This window comes from Metopolophium dirhodum, chromosome 3 (assembly GCF_019925205.1).
Source record: "Metopolophium dirhodum isolate CAU chromosome 3, ASM1992520v1, whole genome shotgun sequence".
NCBI classification, from domain to species: Eukaryota; Metazoa; Arthropoda; class Insecta; order Hemiptera; family Aphididae; genus Metopolophium; species Metopolophium dirhodum.
Window position 1 is genome coordinate 3,153,404 of NC_083562.1, and position 27,667 is coordinate 3,181,070.

Below are 27,667 nucleotides of genomic sequence, written 5' to 3' on the forward strand. Positions count from 1 at the left end.
TACGTCTAGAAAATATTTTTCTCACTGGTCTATGTAGCTCATTAGCTATATTTACTAATGTCGTCATTATATTATAATATTCCTCTCATCAGTCTCACTTAATTCTTCTAAAATAGGTATGATTTCATTATTAACACCAGTAATATCAACACTTTGTGATGATGTTAAAAGATTTAATTTGGTAACTACATAATTTGGATCGTCATAATAGGAGCATACTACTTGCGTCCGAAATTATTATCAGTTAGTGAGTTGCGTCCCTCAAAAAAAGGTTCAAAAAAGTCATAGTCTATTTGCGTCCCTGTATACCTTTTTTTATAACCTAATTGCGTCCCAAAAATATCGATATAATCGATATAAAAATTTAAATTAAAAAAAATACATTGATTTTTATTTGTATTTATAATATAGAAGTATATTAAATAAAAAAAACTCATATGGTATGATAATAACTTTTGTCATGATATTTATGGTAATAATAATATTAACAATATACAAATTCATGTTTTACATTTTGTCACGATAATGATAATAATATGTAGTAATAATAAATTGTCAATTATTGATATGGAGTATGTGAAGTAGGATCACTTATTAAATTGTCATGAACATCTAGTTTCATACAACTTTTATTCGTACACTTCCATCGAAAATTATTATTCCTTAAAGTTTTATGATATCCAAACTTATAACTATTGATTATATAAAAACCATTAATCGCGACCAATTTACAACTACACAATTTTTCCATACATTAAAAAAAATTAATAAATACAGTACAGTTTATGAATTATCGATTTTAGTGATTTTAGTAGATAATATCGATAACATATATAGCTGACTTGCGTCCCGCTAACCGGTCAAATTTACTACCTGAAAAATATACCTTTTTTGGGACGCAAGTAACATGCTGCCGTCATAATATATTAATTGTGTTTGAGTTAATACATCTTTATATAAACCAGACCATGGGCATCCGCAGGAAATTGATCAGGGAGAGGTTAACACAAAAAAATATATTAAAAAAAGTTTATTCCTTGTAAGCTACAAAATGTGTTAGAATTATATGCTATTTATTCGTTATTAAAAAAAACTGAAGTCTTCATGGTTGTTCTATTGCAAACCTTGTTATTAACTGTTCAATTAATTTCTCTTTTCTTATATCAAGTCATTCACGATGGACACTTAACATACATAGGCCATTTAATCGGTCTTCACCCGTCGTAGACCGAAGCCAAGTTTTAACCCTTCGTAAAGTGCTAAATGACCTTTCAGCTGCACAATTTGTAGCTGGCAAAGACAGAAAAATTTCTAATGCAAAATTGTAATGCCAGGGAAAAATATTTTGCTATGTTCTAGTAAATCTATTATGCCCATACCTTGGCAGTATTTTTTTGTCATAAACTATACCAACTTTCACTTTCAGCTAACAGATTTTCAATTTTATAAAAATTATAAATACTAGTTATGCTGTCAGTGTACTATTGTTTTTTCATTTTTATAAATAATGCTGGATTAGCAACGTCGCCTAAATTGCCAGCCATTGTAGCACAGCCATCATACCCTTATCCACAAAATGTAATTAAATTAAGGCCACTATGTTCCATAAATGATAAAATTTTAGTAGCAACTGATTCTGCGTCTAATTTATCTAATGGTAAAAAGCCAAGGAATTCTTCTCGAATCTTTGACTGTTTGTCTAAAAATCTAATTACAATTGTTAGCTGCTCAACACCAGAAATATCTGCTGATTCGTCAGCAATAATGGAAAACGCATTTGCGGCATTAGCTTCACATACTATTTCTTCTTTTAATATTTTTCGACACAATGTAATTAATTCATTTTGAGTTCTATGGGACAAATATTTAGCATTTCCCACATTAGTTAAAAAATGATCTTTCAATATCTCATTGCCAGATTTAATACAAAAATTCAAAAGGTCGTGAAAGACACCAGAATCTGATTTTTCCCTCGTAAGGGAAGGTCGTGAGTTCCACAAAACAAGATAGTTGATATAATAGATTTTAATTTTAGCCTATTAGTTTCTATTTTTTTATGCAATCCAGAATTTACTTCTTCAATAACACTAATTTTTTTACCATTCATAATATCCATAAAATCTTTTGCTCTTGACATTGATTCAGTGTTCCAATTTGAAGACAAATATATTTTAGAAGATGCATGAAAATCCTTATACTTAGTAAACGGTTTTATTATAAATCCACCTTGTACGCCTCTATGAATTGATGGCTTGAACAACACACATATTCTACAAAAAGCTCCTTTCACACACTCAAGAGCTGAATATGTCAACCATGAACCGTTTTCGTGGAACCATTGATGTCTAAATGCTCGAGTTCTTCCTGATTTTAAATCACTTTTAAAGTCATAAGTAGTATTCGGTAATTTATCATTTATGTTATCTTTATTTTTATCTAGATTATATTTTGTTAAAATGATCTTATCTTATCTAGATAATTTTTTAGTTATCTATTCCCAACACTGTTCCTTACTAACACTTATTAGTTATTACTAATATTTATGATTTTCGTTTGAATGAATTTCTTTCAATAGAATTATAATATTCTTAATATTTTCATAAAATTCCTTACTAGTTAAATCAAAATTAATTTTACACACTGTTATACCTCGTTCAGTATGTTCATTCATCCTTTCCCTAACTCAATAAGATAATCATATCATGATCCAGTATACGACATTATGTTATGTGTTATTATTAATTAATATAGTATTAAAGTTATTTTCCCTCAGCTTCTATTAATCGGGACAAACTTAATGACCTGCCGGGACACCAGGACACGCCGTTAAAACCGGGACGAATAGCAACCCTATCCATTAGCCATTAAGTTATTTACCTAATATTACATAAAAATTAAGTAACAATGATATTATTCCCTAATAAATTAAAGTACATTTAACGTACTTATAAATAATATTCGCATTGTAATATTTTTATACTAATTTAATCAACGAACATTTACACTTATCTATGATGTCTGCTTAGATATTTTTTTTTTAAAATAGATATAACTTAAATCTAAAGTATTTAGTTATAACCTTTTATTAAGATTTTTTTCTAAATCATGTCACAATGTGATATGATTCTGATTACGCTAAAACCGGTATCATTTTAAGAACATTCGTCGGTTTTTATTCATAAAAAATTATTATTGTTAAGATATGATAATATAGGTACTTGTAACTGCTGTTTGTATTTAATTGCTACTTACCATAGCTGGCCACAATATAAACTAGGTAAACTACAAGACTATTATTTATATATTTTAGGACTGTTATAGAAATAATTTGAAATCCGTCATTACATGTTTATCACTCATTCGGGACAGTCGTAGACATATTATTTCGTAAGAAAAACGGTTTGTGATTTCTGTTTGCCTTTTAAACTTCGTATAAACACGACTGAGATGGAAGCCAACGTGGAATCTTCAAGATGCACACTGTCGCTTAATTACGCCGATGAGGGTCACTGCTTGATTGACGCTTTGGACTTGGCCGGTTACCGCAAGAACACTACTGACAAGTTTCCGTTACGGCGCGGTATTGCAGAGGGTTTTCGGTCGACGCCACAACTGACAACTGATGACTCACCCGTGACCAACCCGGTAGTAAAGATCGACTCACCACCAGAGCCACCTGTTCATACAACTGCGGAGACACAGGACCAAACGGAAACGCTAAAATACCCGCAGCAACGTTATGGCCTTTCCTTGATACACGCTTTAGACTTGGCTGTGGATCGCAGGATCGTCACAACGGTCGGGCTACAGTTACGGCCGCTGCGAGAACATGCAGTCTTTTTCCGATCTTCTGCAGAGCTCAGCATTCGCTCGCCCGTATACGGACCAGTGAAGTCTGTTTTACCGGTGGCAGCTGAAATTCAGCCAAATCCCGCAGGGCCTGACCGTCGCAGGTCATTATGGAAGAGGTCGAAAAGATTCATGTGGAAATCCTTGGTCAACACTACACGCATAATATGCTTCTGTCGGAGTTTTGTTGACCTGGATTGATTCCACAAAATTCTACCTCATCCCCTGCCACCATGATCCCGCCTATGTTACCTGCAGTTACCACCGTTCACCACCGGTCAACCGGTTTTTGGCTTAGGTACGTTTGTACCAGGCTCCCGTCCAAATGTCCTGAACTCGCGACGCCCGTTGTGATTGTCGGACACTTGGTCCGTTTTTGTTCAAGTTAATGTACGAGTTCGTCCTCATTTGTTTGCGGCCGTTAGTGCACGTACGCCGTCATTTGTCCGGCGTCGTACAGTCTTATGCCAACGTCAACCACTCGCCTCAAGCCATACATATTTTATATCATTATTGTTTTGTGTGTGTTAATTTTTTGATTCCACCTGTACCATTTATTTCTCATTACTATATTATTATATTATGTCATGTTTGTACCTTATTTAAATTGTACTGATTATATCTATATATATACTGTGGTAACCTACTCCCGTTGGCTGTCCTCAACAGTTCGCAAATCGCAAGTCGTTGACGCTAACCGCAAATTATTTAAAAGTAGTAGTGGTTTGTCGTCAACAAATGCGCGTTGAAATCAAAGTGTACACCTATACTTCTTTGGAGCCGGTAGCGAAATGTCTGCAGAATACACACACACACACACACACACACACGCTGTGCGTACACATCGATGTGTCATAATTAGGGCTAGGGTTTATATGCAATAAAAAATGATGAAATATACATTTGTTTTATTAAAAATATGCAAAAATATGCTAAATTATACCACATAAATATTATTAAATAAACACATTTTCTATATTTTTTTTTTCAAATTACTTTAAATAAATATGTTAAAATACGACAGCAAAATATGATAAAATGAACACTTAATACAAGAACATTAAAAAAAAATTCTAAAATCTTTAAGCTTATGACATTAAATATTAAATTATATAGGTAATTACATTAAATATTAGTTTATATTATTAGATGCTACTACCTATGATAATATGTCGTTTCGAATTTTAAAATGTAAATGACCGGCGATTTGAACGTAGAATAGATTTATATTGACTAAAACACCTTTCCACATCACACGATGTAATAAACACCATTTAAAATTAACAGTAAATTATAAAAATTTAAAAATTTAAGTTAAATAAATCAAAATCTCAAAAATCTATAAATATGCAATTATATACATTATGTTCAAAATATGCAAAAATATGCAAAAAATAAATAGTTCTATTTAAACGAGAATAAACCAATTAGTGGACAAATCTGACAACCAATCAATTTGGATTTAAGGAAAAAAATATGCAAATACATATAAATCCTAGCCCTAGTTATATTATAAAATATGATATAATATAATTGAAATTGTGTACAGTGTAGCGTACCAAGTATGAATTTATCGTAATTGGTCATAGTTTTCGCGGAAGAAATGTGTTTATGTGTTTAAGGTTATAGAGTAATAGCTTATCTACTTATTGCATATTAGCTTCAAGCTTACCTATATAACGACCCTATTATATATAAATATATAATATAAATATATTATTTTATTACCTTTACCTGTCCCGTATTCGTATCACCAATATTAATTGTATTGCCCTTTCGAAGAGTGGTTGAATACTATTTTAATATAATCATTTTATTTCCAATTCTCATTTGTCAATTTACTGTGCGTCTGTGACACTCTCTGTGCAGACTGCAAAGTAGGTGGGTACTATTACAGACTGTCACAGCCGTTATTTTTATTTTTGTGTACGTATACGGTATACGTAAATACGTTAGATTTTATTGTATACAATTATCAAAATGTTCAGTATATTCAGATTAAAAAAATCAAGTACCTAGTGCTAAGAACAAAGATGACCTAAAAAAAATATGGTTTATTTAAATTTTGGTTATAGCGGACTTTTTGTAACAACTAACTCCCACTCAATGACAAAGGTTCGTTAATGTTCGGTACGTTCGGCAACACTTAACGCTATATTTTATACTCGTATATTATACAGCCTATTGTATCGATGCACAAAGTGGGGGAAATTATCAGCATTATCAGTTATCAACATTCCGCTTAATGAGGCTGCGCTTGTTTAAGGTTATGACATTATAGCGTATTAAACTAGTTTAAAATAACTTTTGACCATATAAACTAACTAGTTTATTATAAACCAACTAGTTTATATGGTCCAAGAAAGTCCATAAAAATAAACCCGAGTGCCATATAAATAATACTTCCTAACCTCAAAATACGTCTAACCAGTATGGCTTTTGCGGCAACTTGGAACTCCATCAAAATCAGTGTGACCACATTCGCCAACACTTAGATATTAGATATTTTTTATTAAAATTGGTATTCCTAACGCTAATTTTTCGATAGTTAACTTCTATAAGTTAGTGGCGGTGCGGTCGCCCGACCAATGAGAACCGCTTGAGTTGTTTGTACATTGTACCAATTTTGATTTTGATTTTAATGTCGTTATTCGTGCGCCATCTTAGATTCATAACGCTTTACTGGTTTGCCTAAATCGAGTTTGCGATCACGTCTATTATCAAAAATATTTTTATCGTTGAACATTATTTTTCCTCGTGAGTTTATAATTGTTATAGTGAACTCAGGCGGTTCATTGTTTTATCGGTACTTATTCTTAAACGTCTTGAGTGATCATTTCGAGTTTTCGTTAACTTACGCGTGGAAAGCAATCTACTGTACGTTTGGAGTGGACGTCATCGGACAACGAGAAAATGTACAAACTACCTAGCCTAGTGAAAACGGCGTACTACGCGTGCAACGACTTCGAACGTAACAGGTTTGACTTGCTGCACACGCCGGATATCGATATGCGAAATTGTTGCCAGTCGCTGTTAGAATTATTCAAAGTCGACAAAGACCAAGACGGGCGCAACGATAGGCAGACAATGTTCAGGCGGTCTCAGTTCGCCATCAATGACGATATGTTTAAACACATATGCGAGAAGGCAGCGTTCAACGGGCACATCGATTGCCTGAAACTAGCACACGAGATTGGCGTCCATTGGGACACCGTGCCTGGATTGGCCAATTTCAGAGGCAAGGCGTGTGATCTGGCTGCGAAATCAGGCAATCTGGAATGTCTAAGGTACGCTTTTGAGAACGGGTGTCCATTTGATGAGGATACATGCAGCAACGCCGCGTTGAACGGTCATCTGGAGTGCCTGACTTTCACACGGGAAAACCATTGCCCTTGGGACGAGGATACGTGCAGCAGCGCCGCATTGAACGGTCATCTGGAGTGCCTCACTTACGCACGGGAAAACGGATGTCCCTGGGACGAGAATACGTGCTGCAACGCAGCGACAAACGGTCACCTGGAGTGCCTGACTTACGCACGGGAAACCCATTGTCCTTGGGACGAGGATACGTGCAGCAGCGCCGCGTTGAACGGTCATCTGGAGTGCCTCACTTACGCACGGAAAAACGGATGTCCCTGGGACGAGAGTACGTGCAGCAACGCAGCAACGAACGGTCACCTGCAGTGCCTAGCTTACGCCTTTGAGAACAGGTGTCCCTGGGACGAGGATACGTGCAGCAGCGCCGCGTTGAAAGGTCACCTGCAGTGCCTAGCTTACGCCTTTGAGAACGGGTGTCCCTGGGACGAGGATACGTGCAGCAGAGCCGCGTTGAACGGTCACCTGCAGTGCCTAGCTTACGCTTTTGAGAACAGGTGTCCCTGGGATGAGGTTACGTGCAGCAGCGCCACGTTGAACGGTCATCTGAAGTGCCTAGCTTACGCTTTTGAGAACGGGTGTCCCTGGGATGAGGTTTCGTGCAGCAGCGCCACGTTGAACGGTCATCTGAAGTGCCTAGCTTACGCTTTTGAGAACGGGTGTCCCTGGGACGAGGTTACGTGCGGCACTGCAGCGATGAACGGTCACCTGGACTGTCTGGTATACGCACGGGAAAACAGGTGCCCTTGGGACCAGCATACGTGCAGCGTCGCTGCGTTAAATGGTCACCTGCAATGCATAGCTTACGCCTTTGAGAATGGGTGTCCCTGGGACGAGGATACGTGCAGCAGCGCCGCGTTAAACGGTCACCTGGAGTGCCTGACTTACGCATGGGAAAACCATTGCCCTTGGGACGAGGATACGTGCAGCAGTGCCGCGTTGAACTGTCATCTGGAGTGCCTCACTTATGCACGGGAAAACGGATGTCCCTGGGACGAGAATACGTGCAGCAGCGCTGCGTTGAAAGGTCACCTGCAGTGCCTAGCTTACGCCTTTGAGAACGGGTGTCCCTGGGACGAGAATACGTGCAGCAACGCAGCGACGAACGGTCACCTGCAGTGCCTAGCTTATGCCATTGAGAACGGGTGTCCCTGGGACGAGGATACGTGCAGCAGAGCCGCGTTGAACGGTCACCTGCAATGCCTTGCTTACGCCTTTGAGAACGGGTGTCCCTGGGACGAGGATACGTGCAGTAACGCAGCGATGAACGGTCACTTGGAGTGCCTGACTTACGCACGAGAAAACCATTGCCCTTGGGACGAGGATACATGCAGCAGCGCTGCGTTGAACGGTCATCTGGAGTGCCTCACTTACGCACGGGAAAATGGATGTCCCTGGGACGAGAATACGTGCAGCAACGCAGCGACGAACGGTCACCTAGAGTGCCTGACTTATGCACGAGAAAACAATTGCCCTTGGGACGAGGATACGTGCAGCAGCGCCGCGTTCAACGGTCATCTGGAGTGCCTGACTTACGCACGGGAAAACCATTGCCCTTGGGACGAGGATACGTGCAGCAGTTCCGCGTTGAACGGTCATCTGGAGTGCCTCACTTACGCACGGGAAAATGGATGTCCCTGGGACGAGAATACGTGCAGCAACGCAGCGACGAACGGTCACCTAGAGTGCCTGACTTATGCACGAGAAAACCATTGCCCTTGGGACGAGGATACGTGCAGCAGCGCCGCGTTGAACGGTCATCTGGAGTGCCTCACTTACGCACGGGAAAACGGATGTCCCTGGGACGAGAGTACGTGCAGCAACGCATCAACGAACGGTCACCTGGAGTGCCTGACTTACGCATGGGAAAACCATTGCCCTTGGGACGATGATACGTGCAGCAGTGCCGCGTTGAACGGTCATCTGGAGTGCCTCACTTACGCACGGGAAAACGGATGTCCCTGGGACGAGAATACGTGCAGCAACGCAGCAACGAACGGTCACCTGGAGTGCCTGACTTACGCACGGGAAAACCATTGCGCTTGGGACGATGTTACGTGCAGCAGCGCCGCGTTGAACGGTCACCTTCAGTGCCTAGCTTACGCCTTTGAGAACGGGTGTTCCTGGGACGAGGATACGTGCAGCAGAGCCGCGTTGAACGGTCACCTTCAGTGCCTAGCTTACGCTTTTGAGAACGGGTGTCCCTGGGACGAGGATACGTGCAGCAGCGCCGCGTTGAACGGTCATCTGAAGTGCCTAGCATACGCCTTTGAGAACGGGTGTCCCTGGGACGAGGTTACGTGCAGCAGCGCCGCGGAGAACGGTCACCTGGAGTGCCTGGTGTACGCACGGGAAAACGGGTGCCTGTGGAACTCGCTAACGTGCAACTTCGCAGCGTACGGTGAATAGTTTGACTGTCTGGGACGTTGGAGATTTCTCGAACGATGATCTAACTCGAAATGCGCTGAATACGCCAGTGAAATATGTCCCCGAGATGGCCCTCATGTTTGATAATTATTATATTTTTAAAATTGTAAAATAAATTGTTTTTTAAATGTATTTACTTATTATTATCTTTGATAGTTTGACGCATATGGGTACCTACATTTTAACCAGATCACACTGTATCGAATCTATGAAAAAAATACTTGCGTGTGTCAGTACACACAAGTACACAACGTAATTGAATTTACTTAAATTAATAGGTAGGTACCTCGTACCTTGTACCTACTATCTATTTAACTTTGGTTGGAATTAAAATAATAAAATCGTACTTGACTGGATGGATGTCGGTTAATGGTAAATTTCAATAACAGATGATAATCTATTTTTAAAAATAATAAGTTACAGGGTCTTCAAGAAACGTAATTAAATTTAAATATAGGCATGTATTTACTATTATGAATTTAAAATGTTTATTTAATTATTTTTCACTTAAAATATAGACTACTCTAATTCCGACAATGAGTCGCAACGATTAACTCGTTTTGTATTCCGATAAAAAATTCTAATATTTCACAGTATGTACGGGGGATTTGTAAAGCCATATGGCATATTTTCTTAATTGACGTCAGTTTAAATGCAATGATAGCAATATTGTTATATTATCATTAATTAAAGTGATTAATTTCAATTTGCTTACATTTTCTAAAACTAGAAATCAGAAAAAATAGTTAGTTGTTATATACAACTATAAGCTGAGTAACTAAGTAGTAGGCAGGTAACTATATAATAAAATATTTTTATGAAAGTATTAATATGAAACTAATTATTTTATAGTCTAACCAGTGGTGGATCCAGAGGGGTAGTGCAGGAGGCGCACGCCACCTCCTCTGCCCTATTTTGGTTGAAAAAAATTTTTATATAAAAAAATTGTCCGAGAGCATAAAACGGTTTTTTATATAAAATGACTAAAGTATAAGGTGTATGATTTCAACGCGTTGTGACTTGTATCCACATTCTAAGAACCACCGTTCTCGCAAACTCAGGCACATATCAGTATGTTAAATTAGGAAATAGTATACGGTTGTTACTTTTCGAGTAAAAACATACCTCGGCTGTGAAAAAATTGTGGGACTTAGGTTGGTGCGATTTTGATTCTGTAACAATCCTAACAATTATCAACACGTCCTCTAAAGAACGGTTGAAGAATTTTTTAGAAATATTAATTTCTTCAATGCATATGGTTGAACAAAAATGTTGTAAAAACTGAAATTTGTAAACATTATAATATTTTCAAAAGTTCAAACTCTAAAAAAAACTCCAATCGTTATTTTGAGGAGATGTTAAGAAATGTTATTATTTTTACAGCATTAAAATCGAACTATCTAAAGTCTCATAATCTTGTCACAGCAGAGGGTCTAAAAAAGATTTTTTTTTTTTTGACCGACTTGAATAACCTTATGCCTAAAATCTTTGTACCTTAAAAATATTAGTTTATTAATGTATAATTTTAATGATGACATTGCTGTACCAAGACAATTATTCTATTAGGTTTAAATCTAAGTCAAATGTCATTATACTAAAAATTAGAACAGTTTTTGGACCGCAATGCCTACAATTTTGTTGTGATCATGATTTAAATGTACATGATTTCAAAAAATTTTCAATTTATAATAATTATATTCATACTTTATTTTAGTAATTTCTTTATTTAAATTGTAAAATTAAGTTGATCTGTTAGAATTCTTATAGTTTAAATTTTTTTTAACCACATTATTATCTATGGAACTCTAGCACAGCCATCGGCTTTTGAGGATATCCATCAATTTTTAAATTAAGCTTATGCTTATATTATTATTATAATGTATTGTCTTTTGATGGAAATAATAAACTTATTATTATTTGCTAACTGATACAATAAACTACCTAATATAATATTTTAATTTGTTTTTTGAGGAATTATTTAAAATCAATAAATGTGATTTAAAAAATGAAATAGCTGTATTTTAATATTAATTTTGTTATAATGAAAAAAAAATAAATTTAGATCTCATACAGGAAAATTTATCCAAAACAATTATCCCAATCTTGTACACAATGGTTCAAGTTGCCAATTTCCTCTACAACATCTGAGCGTGCAAGGCCAATAAATACCTACTTGAGATCTACAATGGATCAAGATCGTTTCAGTAACTTATCCATACCAAGTATTGAAAATTATGTAAAAATTGAACTTGAGCAAATTTTACAATTTACAGCCATGAATAAAATAAAAATGGATCTTGAATAACATGTTAACAACTATTGTATAATATAATAAAAAGTAAATGTTGATATTTTTATGGGGTTTAAATTTTAAGATAGATGGGTGGTGTGGGGGTATGGGGGGCTAAGCCCCCAAGGATTACCTTTGGTATAATATTGAGCTGGGGCTAAAATTAAAAATAAGCAACAATGTAAATGAAGTATCAACAAACAAATTTTTAAAAATGTTCTTAAAAAATTATAGACAAAAATAATTTATGTACTTTAATAATCCATTCTTTGACAGTTTATTATTTCAAAGTATATAATTTAATTGTTTTTACATAACAAACTTGTATTCAATTAGAAATAACCAATGGAAACATCAAAATTATTATACAATTGGATATAAATAACCATTTTATATAATATTATACTTTTGTACAGCTTCCATGAACCATGAAATATGAAAAGCTTTTAAATGCTTCATGTTGTACTTTATAAGCCTATTTGAATCCATTGTATATAATATAATGTTAGAAACATGAAACATTTCATCATTATTACGGCAATGATATGGTATTATATTAGTAGGGCAGTCTTCTGGATTTGGCATACGTATTAACAGTTTAGCTCCGAATTCAACAACCAGCTTTTTTAAATTTTCAAGTGTAAACTGATTCCAACCATTACTTCCACATACATGTATGTTTATGCCATCAAATAATTTTGGATACTGTATAACAAAAATATCAGGTAATTTTTTTATAAATACACAACAATTCTGAAGTTTAAAAAAGACATAAATTTACATAAGCCAGTTAACTCTTAAGCAACATTGAGAAATAGTCACCATGCATAACTGATAGCTACGCCACTGGTTGGTAAGAGAAAATGTTCGATTTCTTTTTCAATTATTGTAAATAAATAATTTTTTGCTGTCAAAAAACTTGAATATGTAATAAAGGGTCTTCATATCTCATAAATTGTAATAAGTGAATTTTAAAAAAAAGATAAATTCATATTAATGTTTTACGCGCGTCTTAAGTTAGAATTTGTAATGATGTTTAAGTTATATTTACTATATATTTACCAGTTTTTGTTTGCTTATTCGTGATATCTTTGGGCCATTACATTCAGTAAACAATGTTGTTCCACTGACTTCATAATTTTCTGACATCATAAGTTTATTTTTGTCTAATGAATCAGAAATCCCTAATAAAAAAGTAATAAATTGTAATAATATAATTTTTAACTGTTAAACAATTACATATAATACTAGTCAGAACAGATAATCTATTGATTCAACCATACAATTTCTTAAATTACCATTGATTATATCAACATTATAAACATTTAGCTTTAACGTGAATAAACAAATCCCAATACAATAAATTAAAAAAATGACTATTATTTTTTTGAATAACCAGTCATATTGAATTTTAATAAATCCAAAACTCAGTTGCTAATTATTTTTTTTTTTTAACATTTATTGGATTATAAACAATTGGTAATCGTATTTACAATAAGCATATGTGCGAAAAAAATAAATATATACAAGACACGAAGACGTCAAGAGAAAAGTTACCCTGCAATAACACTCAGAGCTAATATTTTTTTAGTTATTTATAAGAGCTTTTAAAATTTGAAGTATACTTACAATTTTCGTTGATTATAAATAATCCATTTGCTATGCCAGTTAAACATTCCAAATTAACATCACAAGTATTATTTTTTGTTTTTGGTACAATTATGTGAGTAACTTGAGAAAATTGCTTTTCTTTCCTTTTGTCACATAAACACATAAAAACATTTATAGTGAAACCATAATAAAAAATTTAAATATAAATAATAGTCAACATACCAAATATTTTGAACTAATTTAATATTGAATTGTTTACAAAATGTGTTCACAGTTTCACTTTTTAATGAAACATTATTTAGGGCTATGACAGTTTCATCTAATTTATAGTTAGTATGGCAAATTTGTGTTGATTTACACAGAACTAAATTTTCCAATAACTCGGATAACTTTTCTTTATTAAGACACCTAAAACATTAAAAATTATTAAGATACACATAATAATTTGATTTACCTTCTATTTATTGTAAATAATCTTTATTGAGTAGCCATAAATATTTTTAAAAAATCAAGGACTATCCTAACTGCTTGTATAAACATCAATACATGTGTATGTCTTGTAAATTTAATACATTCATCGCTAAGCTCAGAATCTAAAAAAATATGAGGTTGCTATGATAACCTGGGAACTATATAACATTGGTTTTATCTTTTTTATGGTAAGAAAAAAAAAATCGGTTCAGATATTTTTGCAGTGATAGTTTTGCTGCCCTGGGTACACAATTATTTCAATGCCTTATTCCTCCCCTCGGTTTTTTTTAAAGTGGCAATTTTCTTACTCATAAAAAAACATATTTATGAAAGACAATATTGTAAAATCGTTGCCTTCATCCCTCCGACCTCCGCTCAGAATGTAATATTATTATGTACGAAATACAATAATAATAATATTATTATCATCAGTACCTAATTATTTATTATTAGAAAAGTATTTTAATATAATTAATATTAAATAGTTAGTTAATAAAATGATCAATGTAATGAAGCTTTATCTCAAAATAATCTAACTAACAAAAACTTTCGAATTCAATTTGTTATACTTATATGTGACTGAAGATAACTTATAAATTACTGTAGTCAGTAAGCTATTTAATATAAAAAATGGTCTCCTGTACAATTTGGCATTTTTTATAAAGGTATGGTGTACAATGATACTAACACCATAGTTCACAAGAGATTTTTAGTTTAGGCACAGAGAAATAGGTTTTGGTTTTTAATGACAAACGCCTATTATCAAATGTGGAGATTGATTGCACAGAATAGCTATTAAAAAAAGCTTTATATTAAGATATTAATAGAATGTTTTGATGCCTAAATCATTGTAAATATGTTTTTGAAAAAAAACTCTCACAAAAATTTGCTACCACCAAAAAGTGCTTCCCGGGACAATTTCCCTCCTTGCATCTCACCCTAAATGTGTCACTGTATTTTTGATAAATAAATATCATAGTAATTAAATATTTAGGCTATTAAAAAATTGTTTACCTAATAAATAGTATATTTACTTAAAAACTTATTCCTTATTAAAATTAGTTCTTACTTTGCATTATCTCCATACATATTTATAAAATTTGCATCAGCTCCATAATTCAGAATTGTTTTTGATATTTCAAATTTACCATACTTAATAGCTGTATATAATGGGCTTTCATATTCAAAACCAGGAACATTTAAATATGCACCAAACTTGATTAATTCTTTCACGATATCTAAGTTCCCAGATTTCACGGCTTCATGCTTAAAATACAATTTTATGAGCATTGTTTTTATACCATAATAATAGAGCATTATATTTATCAAAATTATTACCATGGGTGTCCATCCAGCATTATCTTTAACATTAGGATTGAAACCATCTTCAAGCAATGAAATTACTAAATCTAATTTCCCCTAAAACAGTAAACAAGAGTAACTATATTACAAATAAGTTAATACATAATTTAAAATTATTCAATGGTACGCAGTATTCATGTACAGTATGTTACCATACTTTTTTGAATGTAAAACTATGGATTTAACATTAAAAAAAAGGATAATACATATCAGAAAATAATTTAATTTACATATATTTTATATAAACATAGGGTTCAAAAAGTAAACAATTAATATTTAATAATAGTTTTGTTTACTTGATCACTTTTGACACTTGAGTGAAGATTTATAATAAATAATAATTAAGCATATTTTCCAATTAAAAGCATTCATTTTTTAAATAATAAAAAAAAGTTTGATGGAAATTCTATGAATTTGATTTTTACCTTAGCACATGCTGAATGTAATTTTGTTTCTCCTTTACTATTTCGACTATACAAATTTTTACTAGCTTGTTTTATAGATTCATTTAAAGCTTTGACTGAATTTTTCTGAAAGAAAATTTATTATCATATTTACGAAATATTATTTATACATTTGCATTAATAAGTAATAAGTAATAACATATAATTGTTGTCATTATAAAACCAATGATTTATATACTAAAATAATGAAAACTGATACTTAAGGGGGCTGGAGCGTGGTTTATTTTTGGTCGAAAACATAGCTCACAACTTCAATCATTACGCCCAATATAATGTTCTAATATTAATTCAGAAAGCAGATTTGAATTTGTCACTAAATTATTTATGCTTTGATATTTTTCAGATTTTTATTTTTTTTTACTTAGAAATTTACTAACAAAAAGAGTAAAAATAGATCATATTCATAATTAAAATTTAAATACATTGATATGGAATATAAAAAATGTACGACAGTTAAAGCATAGTAAATTTAGAGGAGAATTCAAATCTGCATTCAAAATTTAAATCGAAACATCCTACTGAACGTAGTGATTGAAGTCACTAGCAGTATTTTTTGGAAAAAAATTGTTGTCATTTTATAAAGTAATAAGTGGTGACATGAGCAGGCATGTACGTTTTATGATGCCCCTATACAACGTGATTGGTACTGCAAATTACACACACTAATGTTCATTTACTTTCAACACATTTACAATAACACATATAACTTGAAATATAAAATGCCTAGTTTTTACTCCTTATAATGGATTACGCTCCAGCCCCTTACTAAAATGATTAGTTGTTCAAATGTTTTAATTTTCAAATGCAAAAATATAATGTTAAGAACAACTGTGATTTAGTAATTTATTATTAAATGAATTAAAGTATATAAGGAGATCAATTCAAGTATCAATACTCATTATTTTGAAAAGTTATGAACTTTTTTGAAAATATTTTTTCATTGCAAAATAACATTCATGAGAAAACATTATATTTTTTTATTTAAATTGGTCGCCACTTTAGAATACTCTTTTTTTAGACAGTGTATAGAGATAATAATAATGTATACTCGTTCAATAATTGTTTAACTTAATAATTAATAAAAACATACATTATTATTGGTATTAGTTTTTCTTTCAGCAATACTAGAAGAAGGTTTTTCTATTTTCTTTTTTTTCGATTTGTGCTCAGAATCTGTTACTGAATTTGATCTTTTTAATAGTTTTGTTGATGTCTTATCTAATTTGTTATTAGCTTGCTTATTGGATCGCGTACTTCTAATAGATTTTGAAGAAATTTCCAAACACATATTTGATATTTTTTCATCAATAACACTAGAACTTGTCTGAGCTGGATACAAGTTATCCTATAAATTTGTATATTTTAAAATTAAATATATAAAAATGTTATATTTCTAAACTCCATTCATGTTAAGAAGGAGCCATATCTACATATATTATCTCTATCTTACATAATATGTATTTTAACATAACAAATATATATTATACTGAATTCTTACTACAGTTTATTTATAGTTGATATTAAAAGAAAATTCAAATATTATCGAATTTGTAGAAAAAAATTTAACCTATGCTTGAGCAGAGTTATTTTTTCAAATATGTATTACAATGCACTATCAGTAAGTTGAACTTCGCGGGGAAAAAATGTCTACTTAATAAACATTTTAAGTTCGCAAAATCTTAATATGTTATTGTTATTTGAAGGGGAATTTTATTCGTTCGAGATGTTGAGAATTTTGAGTTATCAAGGTTCGAGTTACCGAGAGTAGACTGTATATGTTATTATATTGAGTTATATAAATATTAAAATTGAAATTATTCAAATTCTTCAAGTAGTAAGTTGTAACTCTGCTCTAATATTAAATAATAATAAAAAATAAACCGTAGAATTGAATACAAAAATTTGCTTTGTATGTAAGACAGCGACAACATACTCTTAAGAATGAACCTTGGCGGCCAAATTGTGCACAATTGCTTAACTAAACATTGGGCGTACAGGCTTACAAATGGTTAACTCAGTGGAGGTATTGCCTGACAAAAACCAGTTAGCCACCAAAGTTCCTTCTCATTTAATGCTAATGAAGTATGGAGCATACATCACTCACAACTTTGTCATTTATATTAATTTTAAGATTGTCTGATGTGCTTTCTTTCACATCACCAGTAATATCTCGATTTTTCAATTGAGACTCAGTTGATATAGAATTGACAGCTGACGAAATATTCACCAAATTTGAATTGATCTATAACATTAAACAATACACAAAATTAAAATAAAAAAATAAATTATAAATGTTATTTCATTTAAATACCTCATCAATTTCTTTCTTGTGATCATTAGTTGAATTTCCAAGAATATCACATTTTGGAAAATTTACATCTGGTGATGTTATTTTTTTATTTTGAGCAATATTTACCTGATATATTTAATATAATTTACGGTTTAATAAATATTTAATAATCTATAATGTAATCATAATTAATACCTTATTAATTCTTTTCTTAGTTGTTCTTAGATCATTAGTTGTACTTCTAATAGAATTACGTTTTGAATAAGTATTTATTTTACTTAGATTATTTTCCTAAACATTTAAAATATAAATAGTTTAGTAATATGAAAAGCTCAGAAGTTGAGGTGTAAAAATGCAGAATACGTATACAAAATTGCATAGCATGTATGAAAAAAGGAAAAAATAGAATGCAAAAATATAGGAAGCATTAAGTACCATAGAAATTTCTGTCTCAAATTCATTGGTTGAACTACCAGGAACATCATGTTTTAGAAAAGTTGCATCTGGCGATGTAATTTTTTTATTTTGAGCATTATTTTCCTGAAATATTTATTATAATTTACAGTTTGGTAAATATTTAGTAATCTATAATGTAATAATAATTAATACCATATCAATTCCTTTCTTGTGATCATTAGTTGAATTTCCAGGAGTAACTTGTTTTGGAGAAGTTACATCTGGAGATGTTATTATTTTTTTTTTAGTAGTTTTCAACTGAAAAATGTAATATAATTTACGGTTTGGTAAATATTTATTAATCTAAAAGTTATCATAATTAATACCTTATCAATTCCTTTCTTGTGATCATTAGTTGAACTTCTAGTAGAATTACGTTTTGAATAAGATTTTATTTTACTTAAATTATTTTCCTAAACATTTAAAATATATATATTTTAGTAATATGCAGATCTCGGAAGTTGAAGTGTAAAAAAAAGGTGGGTAAGTGGATGTCACTCAGCTGTACAGTAGGTTACAATTGGGTCACTGTAATGGATGCTGTTAAATTTGAATTTAATAATATAATATCATTGTATAAGAAAAATGATTCTGAGCGAAAACGGTCAGTCAGCCTATGATATTACCAAGTACATTTGATGATATTATTGTGAATAAAGTAATTTATATATAACCTATTTACGTGGAGCCTTGTTTTAAATTTTCAATCCTTAGCCATAAAAGTTAAACATTTTATACATTTTTAACTACAAAATAATTAATAAATTATAAATTTGATAAATGTTGTCAAAATTTGAACTCTAAGTGCTTATAAAAAAAAATTGTGCATTTGTATTTTTCAAGTGCTATTAGAACGATATATCAGGAGCCTTGCATAAAATTTTATCGCTTTTCTATCCAACAAATAAAAATTCATTGATATTTATAGAAAAAAAAAACAAAAAAATATAAAACTGACAATGTCCGTAAACAGCTCAAAAAGAATCAAATTATTTTTAAAATTTTAACCTGTATAGAAAATGCTAATACAAACATTCAGTGAAATTTTCAAGTATCTACAGTCAAACGTTTTTTAATTACAACAAAATAAGAAAATCGTTACACAAGAAATCGAGTGAATATCAAATGTTGTAAAAATATGAATTTCAAAGGCTCATAAAAATTTAATTTGACCTTCTGGTAGACATTTTTTTTTTTTGATAAAGGTTGATAAACTTATGGATAATCTTGTATTAAATTTTTAAATCTTAGATTGAAAAAGGAAAATTTTTACGAATTCTCAACTCAAAATAATTTGCTAATTTTCATGATTTTTTCGTATTTTGTCAATATTTTAACTTTAAATACTTATAAATAAAAACTGTGACCAAGGATTTTTAACATTTTTCTAATGTCATTGTAACAATATAGTAGGAGCCTTGTATTAAATTTTCAAGCTTTTTTACTTAACAAATAAAATTTTATTGATATTTGTAGAAAAAAAAACTAAAAAAAAATGGAAACTGAAAATGTCTGTAAACAGCTCAAAATAAGTCAAAATATTTGGAAAATGTTATGGTATATAGAAAATGCTAGTATAAAGATTCAGTCAAAATTTCATGTACCTACACGGTCATCTGTTTTAAAGTTACACCAAAAACCAAAATCCAATTTCTTGAAAAAAAAAGATTTTGGGTAAAAATTCCCGTTTTCCTTAATTTTTCTTTTGTTTTTCATGTCGCTTTTGAAAATTACTTGGAAATTTTTACTTTTGACCCCCCAAAGTACCAACTAGATTCACTTTCCTATCAAAAAAGTTACTGTTGAAAAAAATCCAAGCACTTTTACTGTCCTAAAAGGTGATGACAGACACAAAAAAAAATTAAAAATTAAAAAATAAAAAACACATCATTGTAAAATCAATACATTCATCGCTTCGCTCAGAATCTAAAATGCAGAATATGCACGAAAAAATTGCATAACATTCATGAAAAAAGGAAAAAATAGAATGCAAAAATATAGCAAGCATAAGGTACCATAGAAATTTCTGTCTCAAATTCATTGGTTGAACTACCAGGAACATCATGTTTTAGAAAAGTTGCATCTGGCGATGTAATTTTTTTATTTTGAGCATTATTTTCCTGAAATATTAATTATAATTTACAGTTTGGTAAATATTTAGTAATCTATAATGTAATAATAATTAATACCATATCAATTCCTTTCTTGTGATCATTAGTTGTACTTCTAGTAGAATTACGTTTTGAATAAGTTTTTATTTTACTTAAATTATTTTCCTAAACATTTAAAATATATATATTTTAGTAATATGTAGATCTCGGAATGTTGAAGTGTAAAAAATGAAGAATATGCTCAAAAAATTGCATAACATTCATGAAAAAATATAGCAAGCATAAGGTACCATAGAAATTTCTGTCTCAAATTCATTGGTTGAACTACCAGGAACATCATGTTTTAGAAAAATTGAAACTGGCGGTGTAATTATTTTATTTTGAGTTTTATTTTCCTGAAATATTAATTATAATTTACAGTTTGGTAAATATTTAGTAATCTATAATGTAATAATAATTAATACCATATCAATTCCTTTCTTGTGATCATTAGTTGAATTTCCGGGAGTAACTTGTTTTGGAGAAGTTACATCTGGAGATGTTATTATTTTTTTTTTAGTATTATTTACCTGAAAAATGTAATATAATTTACGGTTTGGTAAATATTTATTAATCTAAAATGTAATAATAATTAATACCATATCAATTCCTTTCTTGTGATCATTAGTTGAATTTCCAGGAGTAACTTGTTTTGGAGAAGTTACATCTGGAGATGTTATTATTTTTTTTTTAGTATTATTTACCTGTAAAATGTAATATAATTTACGGTTTGGTAAATATTTATTAATCTAAAATGTAATCATAATTAATACCTTATCAATTCCTTTCTTGTGATCATTAATTGAATTTTCAAGAGTATCATGTTTTGGAGAAGTTACATAAGGTGATGTTATTTTTTTATTTTGAGCATTTATTACCTGAAAAATGTAATATAATTTACGGCTTAATAAATATTTAATAATCTATAATGTAATAATAATTAATACCATATCAATTCCTTTCTTGTGATCATTAGTTGTACTTCTAGTAGAATTACGTTTTGAATAAGTTTTTATTTTACTTAAATTATTTTCCTAAACATTTAAAATATATATATTTTAGTAATATGTAGATCTCGGAATGTTGAAGTGTAAAAAATGAAGAATATGCACAAAAAATTGCATAACATTCATGAAAAAATATAGCAAGCATAAAGTACCATAGAAATTTCTGTCTCAAATTCATTGGTTGAACTACCAGGAACATCATGTTTTAGAAAAGTTGCATCTGGCGATGTGATTATTTTATTTTGAGTTTTATTTTCCTGAAATATTAATTATAATTTACAGTTTGGTAAATATTTAGTAATCTATAATGTAATAATAATTAATACCATATCAATTCCTTTCTTGTGATCATTAGTTGAATTTCCAGGAGTAACTTGTTTTAGAGAAGTTACATCTGGAGATGTTATTATTTTTTTTTTAGTATTATTTACCTGAAAAATGTAATATAATTTACGGTTTGGTAAATATTTATTAATCTAAAATGTAATCATAATTAATACCTTATCAATTCTTTTCTTGTGATCATTAATTGAATTTTCAAGAGTATCATGTTTTGGAGGAGTTACATAAGGTGATGTTATTTTTTTATTTTGAGCATTATTTACCTGAAAAATGTAATATAATTTACGGTTTAATAAATATTTAATAATCTATAATGTAATCATAATTAATACCTCATTAATTCCTTTCTTGTGATCATTAGTTGAATTTCCAAGAGTATCATGTTTTGGAAAAGTTACATCTGGCGATGTTATTATTTTATTTTGAGCATTATTTACCTAAAATATTTAATATAATTTACGGTTTGGTAAATATTTAATAAGCCTATTAGTTTAATAGCTTATTTAATCTTAATCTATAACTATAGTTTAATACCATATCAATTGGAGATGTCCCAGTTAGATTATTTGTTATAAATTGGATATCAAGTAAATTGTTTAATATTAATCAGGTACCGAGTATTGGCCGAGTAGAATTGTTAATACAAAATGGGTATCAAACTATCAACTTTTAAGGTTCCATCAACTACCGATTACTGATTGAGAAATTATTAATTAATAATTAAGTCTTTAAATACCCAGTACTGCTGCACCGAGTAATTAATAAAATATAATAGTTATGCAATTATAATATGCATTTATAAATAGGCTACTTATCTGAACACAGAAATACTTATATAAATTAAGTACACTATTAAGTATTAGTCTAACACTAATATCAGATGTTTAGGTGATAGGCAATAGGTAGCTATGTACAATACTACAATTTTGTTACATTTTGTGTATTTACAACAATATTGTCAATATTGTGTATTGTAACTAAAATAGTAAAATTTAAATATTCAATACTAAATACTAGGCCTTTTCAACAATATAGATATTTTGATTCGATAATGATATCGCAAACTGTTTTCAGAAATTTAGATATTGATAATTGTAATTTATCGTACAATATTGAATACTTCGTTATCAAAATTAATTTTTAATTAATGGCCCATGGTTAATGGGTATTAAGTTACCGGAAACCAACTGATTTTAAATGCCAAAGAGCTTGGATGATATTTTTTTTAAAAAAAATTTTTGATTTAACGATAATTAGGATTATTGATTTTTTTTTTTCAATATCGCACAATACAAAACGATATTGATATACAAAGATATATTGTTGAAGAAGTCTACTAAATACTAAATAATAAATACCATAATCAATTTTACAAATACATTATTTAAAATTGAAATGTTAAGTATTTTAAATTAAAATTTCTTTGAAAGTTGAAACATAAAAAATAAAACCTTATAGTTTAATAAAAATTAACAAATTATTAATAAAACAAATAAAATTATAAAAGGTATTAGGTAGGTACCCTGTCAGTAATTAATGATATTTTTATTATACAATAAAAATAATTTAAATTTAAAATTTATTTATATTATGGTGAATAAACAACAAATTATTCAACATACTGAGGCAATTTCTTTTAGTTTTGTAAAATGTAGGTAATGAAGTGGTACCAATTAAGGGCTAGGTAAAAATTTAGTATTATGAACAGGGCTCGGGACTTAAAAGCATTTGCTTATTTTTATGGATTGACTTAAAATATAGCAGAGAGCTATGAAAGTGTCTGTCGTGTTACGACACATTCAATTATGAAATTTGAAAGAATTAAAATTAAATCATTTAATGCAATAATGACTGTAAGATTGAATTAATTAATTTTTTTTTCAACTATTTATAAATGTTGTTTACATTTTAATTTTCAGAAAATACCTTGGAAAATCTATAAATAATAATACAAATTGTCTCGAAAGTGAAGTTTGATATTTTTTATAATATAAAGATTTATTTATTTTATTTTATTTTTTAGTTAGAAACTTTTCCTAATCATTATTTTTAGCACAGTTATACAAATTATATCTATAGTACCTACTTTATCATGTAAAAAGAAAGTTTTTTTTTTTTTGATGAAATAATTTTGCTTGAATTTAAGTTTTTTAAATGTTTATTGAGTGCTTTTAAGCGCTTATTTTATGTTTGGAGAAGTTATTTCTGGCAATATTAATTAATTTTGAGTATTTTGCTAAGCATTTAAAATATAGTTCGATAATAACTAATAAGTTATCAATTATTCAGTTATCATAATATTAAATACCATGACTTGAGTCTCGTGATCATTAAACTTACGGGAAAATCTTCATTTTTTGAAGTAGTTATGTCTGGCGATGTTATTATATCATTTTGAGAATTTGCTACAGATCTTAATTTATCATTTAGTTCTTGAGAACTTGTGTTGAATAACTGTTCTTGTATTTTTTTATTAGATTTTGATGATTCTTCATTGTAGTATTTTAATCTTGAAATCATACAAATAATTTAGTAATTTTTAACAACCATTGTAAAATACTTGGTAGACATAAAAATCTTGATCTAAGAAGCAGACTGAAGTCATTTACTAACTCTGAGGGAAGTGTAGTACCACTAACCACTAGTACCAATTGTTATAATATATAATACAAACAATTTAAAATGTTACCATTATTTATTGTTATTCCCATTCTAATAAAATAGTTAAAAACATTAAACTGAATATAATTTTTTTTTAAATTTAGGAACTTTATGAAACTTCAATATTAATTTTAAAAATGTGTTAACAGTAACAATTATATTATGTACTTAATAATAGGATATAAACCTTTACATTCATTTTATTCAATGTTCTCTAAAATATATTAATAGATGTAACAAAATAACTTACTTAAGATCAAGCCATGTTATTATATTTTCCATGTACGTTGCAAACTCATAATGTCTATATTTCATTTCAGTTTCACGATGATAACATTCAGTTTTCAATATGTGGTCTAAATGAGGAATCTTCATTACTTTATCACTAAAATTATATGAAAAAACAATGTAGATCCGTTACAACCAAACAACCATATGTTTTACAGAATATCTTTCTGTCTTTTTCCTAGTTCAATGCAATGCCTGCCTATTTTTGTAGCATAACCTTCTACCGGTTTCCTGCCTAAACTTTTAAACTTATACAACTCTTTGAATACTTAATAGAAATATACAATTTAACTTTTAAAATAATAATATAAATTACATAAATTAAATTAAATATCAGTTACAAAAAAGTTATAGAAGGATACAAAAAATGGTGAGAAACTGTTTTAAAATTAAGGGGAAAAGGCAACTGCTAGCAACAGTTGTGAATAGTCAACCACTCTACGCCACTCCGGTATGGTGAGCCCTGTATTAAGACCAGAAACGACGATTGGTCTACGGTCTAGCGATAGCATATATGGCGGTCTCAATTCATGCAATAATGGTAGCAATAATCCCAGCATATCTTCTTGCCAAAGAGAGGAAGAGGACTTATGCAAAAAGATTAGAAGCAGGAAGGAAATAAAGCGATTGGGAGGAATGAAACAAAACGTACAGAAAATGGCATGAGAAGTGGGACACAGGCACACAGCCAAAACAGGATGCTGATAATTGATGACACAGAGCATGCAATCTTTCGATGCGACTGTTGATGGCATCACCGTAGAGAACTGGATAACAACATCAGAAGTCAACTGGAATCTGAGACAATGTTGAGCCACGTGCTAAAGAATAGGACTGACAAGTACGTAACATAAAAAATTGTACGCTCAGCAGATCATATTTAGCTCCGTTTGTTTAAAAATTAGAGTGAATTAACCTCTTATAAAATTTAAAGGTAAAATTATTTACTTAGTCAATGTTAGAAGCTTTTTATTATATTTTTATTTTAAAGTGAGTTATGAATATTTTAAGATGTACAAACAATTTTCAATTTTAAAATACTCATAACTCTTATTAGGCGAAGGCCATTAAGATTAAATTGTATAGTTTGATAAATGATACGGCTACAATGGGAAGGATGGTCCGAAAAGGTGAAGTACCTCCTTGTACCTCCATGATTAACCACAATAGAGAAAAAAAGGTTTAGGTTAAGGATTAGGTAACGTCATTTATTTCGACTTATTAAAGTTTTAGACTTATCGAGGTTCCACTGTAGTATTATTAATAAAATAGATTAGAACTTACCAATAAAATGCTCCAAATGCATATAAGAAATCATCTCTGATATATTTATCATAGTTATTCCTTAAATATTCAGAATTGTACAAGTAAATTTCACTCTCTCGCGATGTCTTAATTCTTGTCATGCATTCACTAACATTGCTCTCAGTTGTAATCAACTTTGCCTATAAAAGAATAAATGTTGTTATTATAATTTTACATAATTAATATGTTATAAAAAGGCACAAATCTAGAAAATTAAAAAAAAAAAAATGGCAATTTAAGTTACAATTTTAAATATTTATTCAGCAATCTAAGTAATTAAGATTATTAAACATAAATTTACTAAACATTTGTGTCAAACAGCATAACCGGAGGAGACAATAATATTATATAAGAAGTCAAGCGCATATTAAATTATATTGATTTAGGGCCTTAAGAAAGATTAATGTTTCACATTCGGATCCAGTATCAATCTGTTGTCTGATCTAACCTACTACCAAGTGATCACTAACAGTAGACAAAGTACACTATTGTGTAGTCTAATACTCACTAATTTGTGTTTAAAGCGTTTAAAAATCATTCTCGGTAAACATAGGAATTATAGAGTTATTTTTAAAAAGCTTTTTACTCCATGATTTACTAGACATTAATTTAAATACTTAGGGAATTCAATTTCGGCACAAAAACAGTATCATTGATCACCCCAACACGTAGGACCACACATGGTACAACTTGATACAACTTACGCTGCATTCTGTGGTATGTACATTAGCCGATGGCCCAGGCTTTTCGCTAAGTGAAAACTCCATTACCGCTAACCAAGGAAGACGTCAAGACAAAGTGTTGGACACAATGAACGTAGAAGAATTAATGAACAAGAACCATGCGTACAAACATAGTCGACCATAGAGGCGTAGAAGAGTGAGTCCGAGGTTATGAGCGTAGAATAAATGATGAGCACAAATATTGATAATATTGGTAAATAAAAATTAACTAGAATTAATAAAATAAAAAGAATAATATAAATATCACTATAATTTATGATTATAATAAATAATAATGGTTTTAACTTCTAAGTAAGTAAATAAGTATTAATTACGATCAATTTACGAATGAAGATATTATCTTAAATGCGAGGTTTATAGACAAGTTTAGAGAATTAATCCAAAAATGTATAATATGATCATAGAACATCGAACAATGAAGTCACAATGCAAGGCACGAACTATAAGAAACGATATATAAGAAACGAACGATATCAAAGTATGAATAATGTGTATTCACATCGTGTGTGTATTATTATAATCGTGATTCCCGCCATAAAATTATCACGGTTTATCATTTTATCATAATATTTTGTA

General features: G+C 30.5%; 3 protein-coding genes across 3 annotated transcripts; 2 read left to right on the forward strand and 1 right to left on the reverse strand.

Annotated features, from left to right (window-relative positions):
- Positions 1-3,313: 3,313 nt before the first annotated feature.
- LOC132940507 (uncharacterized) lies at positions 3,314-4,050 on the forward strand. The gene has a single exon (XM_061008160.1). The coding sequence runs from the start codon at positions 3,448-3,450 to the stop codon at positions 4,048-4,050; it is 603 nt and encodes a 200-aa protein (XP_060864143.1). The 5' UTR covers positions 3,314-3,447.
- A 2,476-nt stretch (positions 4,051-6,526) lies between these two features.
- LOC132940932 (proprotein convertase subtilisin/kexin type 5-like) lies at positions 6,527-9,717 on the forward strand. Its single transcript, XM_061008735.1, has one exon. It carries the CDS (start codon positions 6,763-6,765, stop codon positions 9,631-9,633), a length of 2,871 nt encoding a protein of 956 aa, XP_060864718.1. The 5' UTR covers positions 6,527-6,762; the 3' UTR covers positions 9,634-9,717.
- Positions 9,718-12,182: 2,465 nt separating this feature from the next.
- On the reverse strand, positions 12,183-27,546 carry LOC132941546 (BRCA1-associated RING domain protein 1-like). The gene is made up of 29 exons (XM_061009646.1): positions 27,053-27,546; positions 26,328-26,488; positions 25,006-25,140; positions 24,435-24,603; positions 22,427-22,531; positions 22,253-22,357; positions 22,079-22,183; positions 21,905-22,009; positions 21,693-21,779; positions 21,519-21,623; positions 21,345-21,449; positions 21,171-21,275; positions 20,997-21,101; positions 20,785-20,871; positions 20,611-20,715; positions 18,922-19,008; positions 18,749-18,853; positions 18,575-18,679; positions 18,335-18,430; positions 18,161-18,265; positions 17,945-18,091; positions 16,940-17,194; positions 15,811-15,915; positions 15,362-15,442; positions 15,093-15,289; positions 13,775-13,960; positions 13,571-13,695; positions 13,004-13,125; positions 12,183-12,646 (listed from the first exon to the last, which is right to left on the reverse strand). Exons 1-29 carry the CDS (start codon positions 27,113-27,115, stop codon positions 12,332-12,334), a joined length of 3,678 nt encoding a protein of 1,225 aa, XP_060865629.1. The 5' UTR covers positions 27,116-27,546; the 3' UTR covers positions 12,183-12,331.
- Between the last annotated feature and the right edge of the window lie 121 nt (positions 27,547-27,667).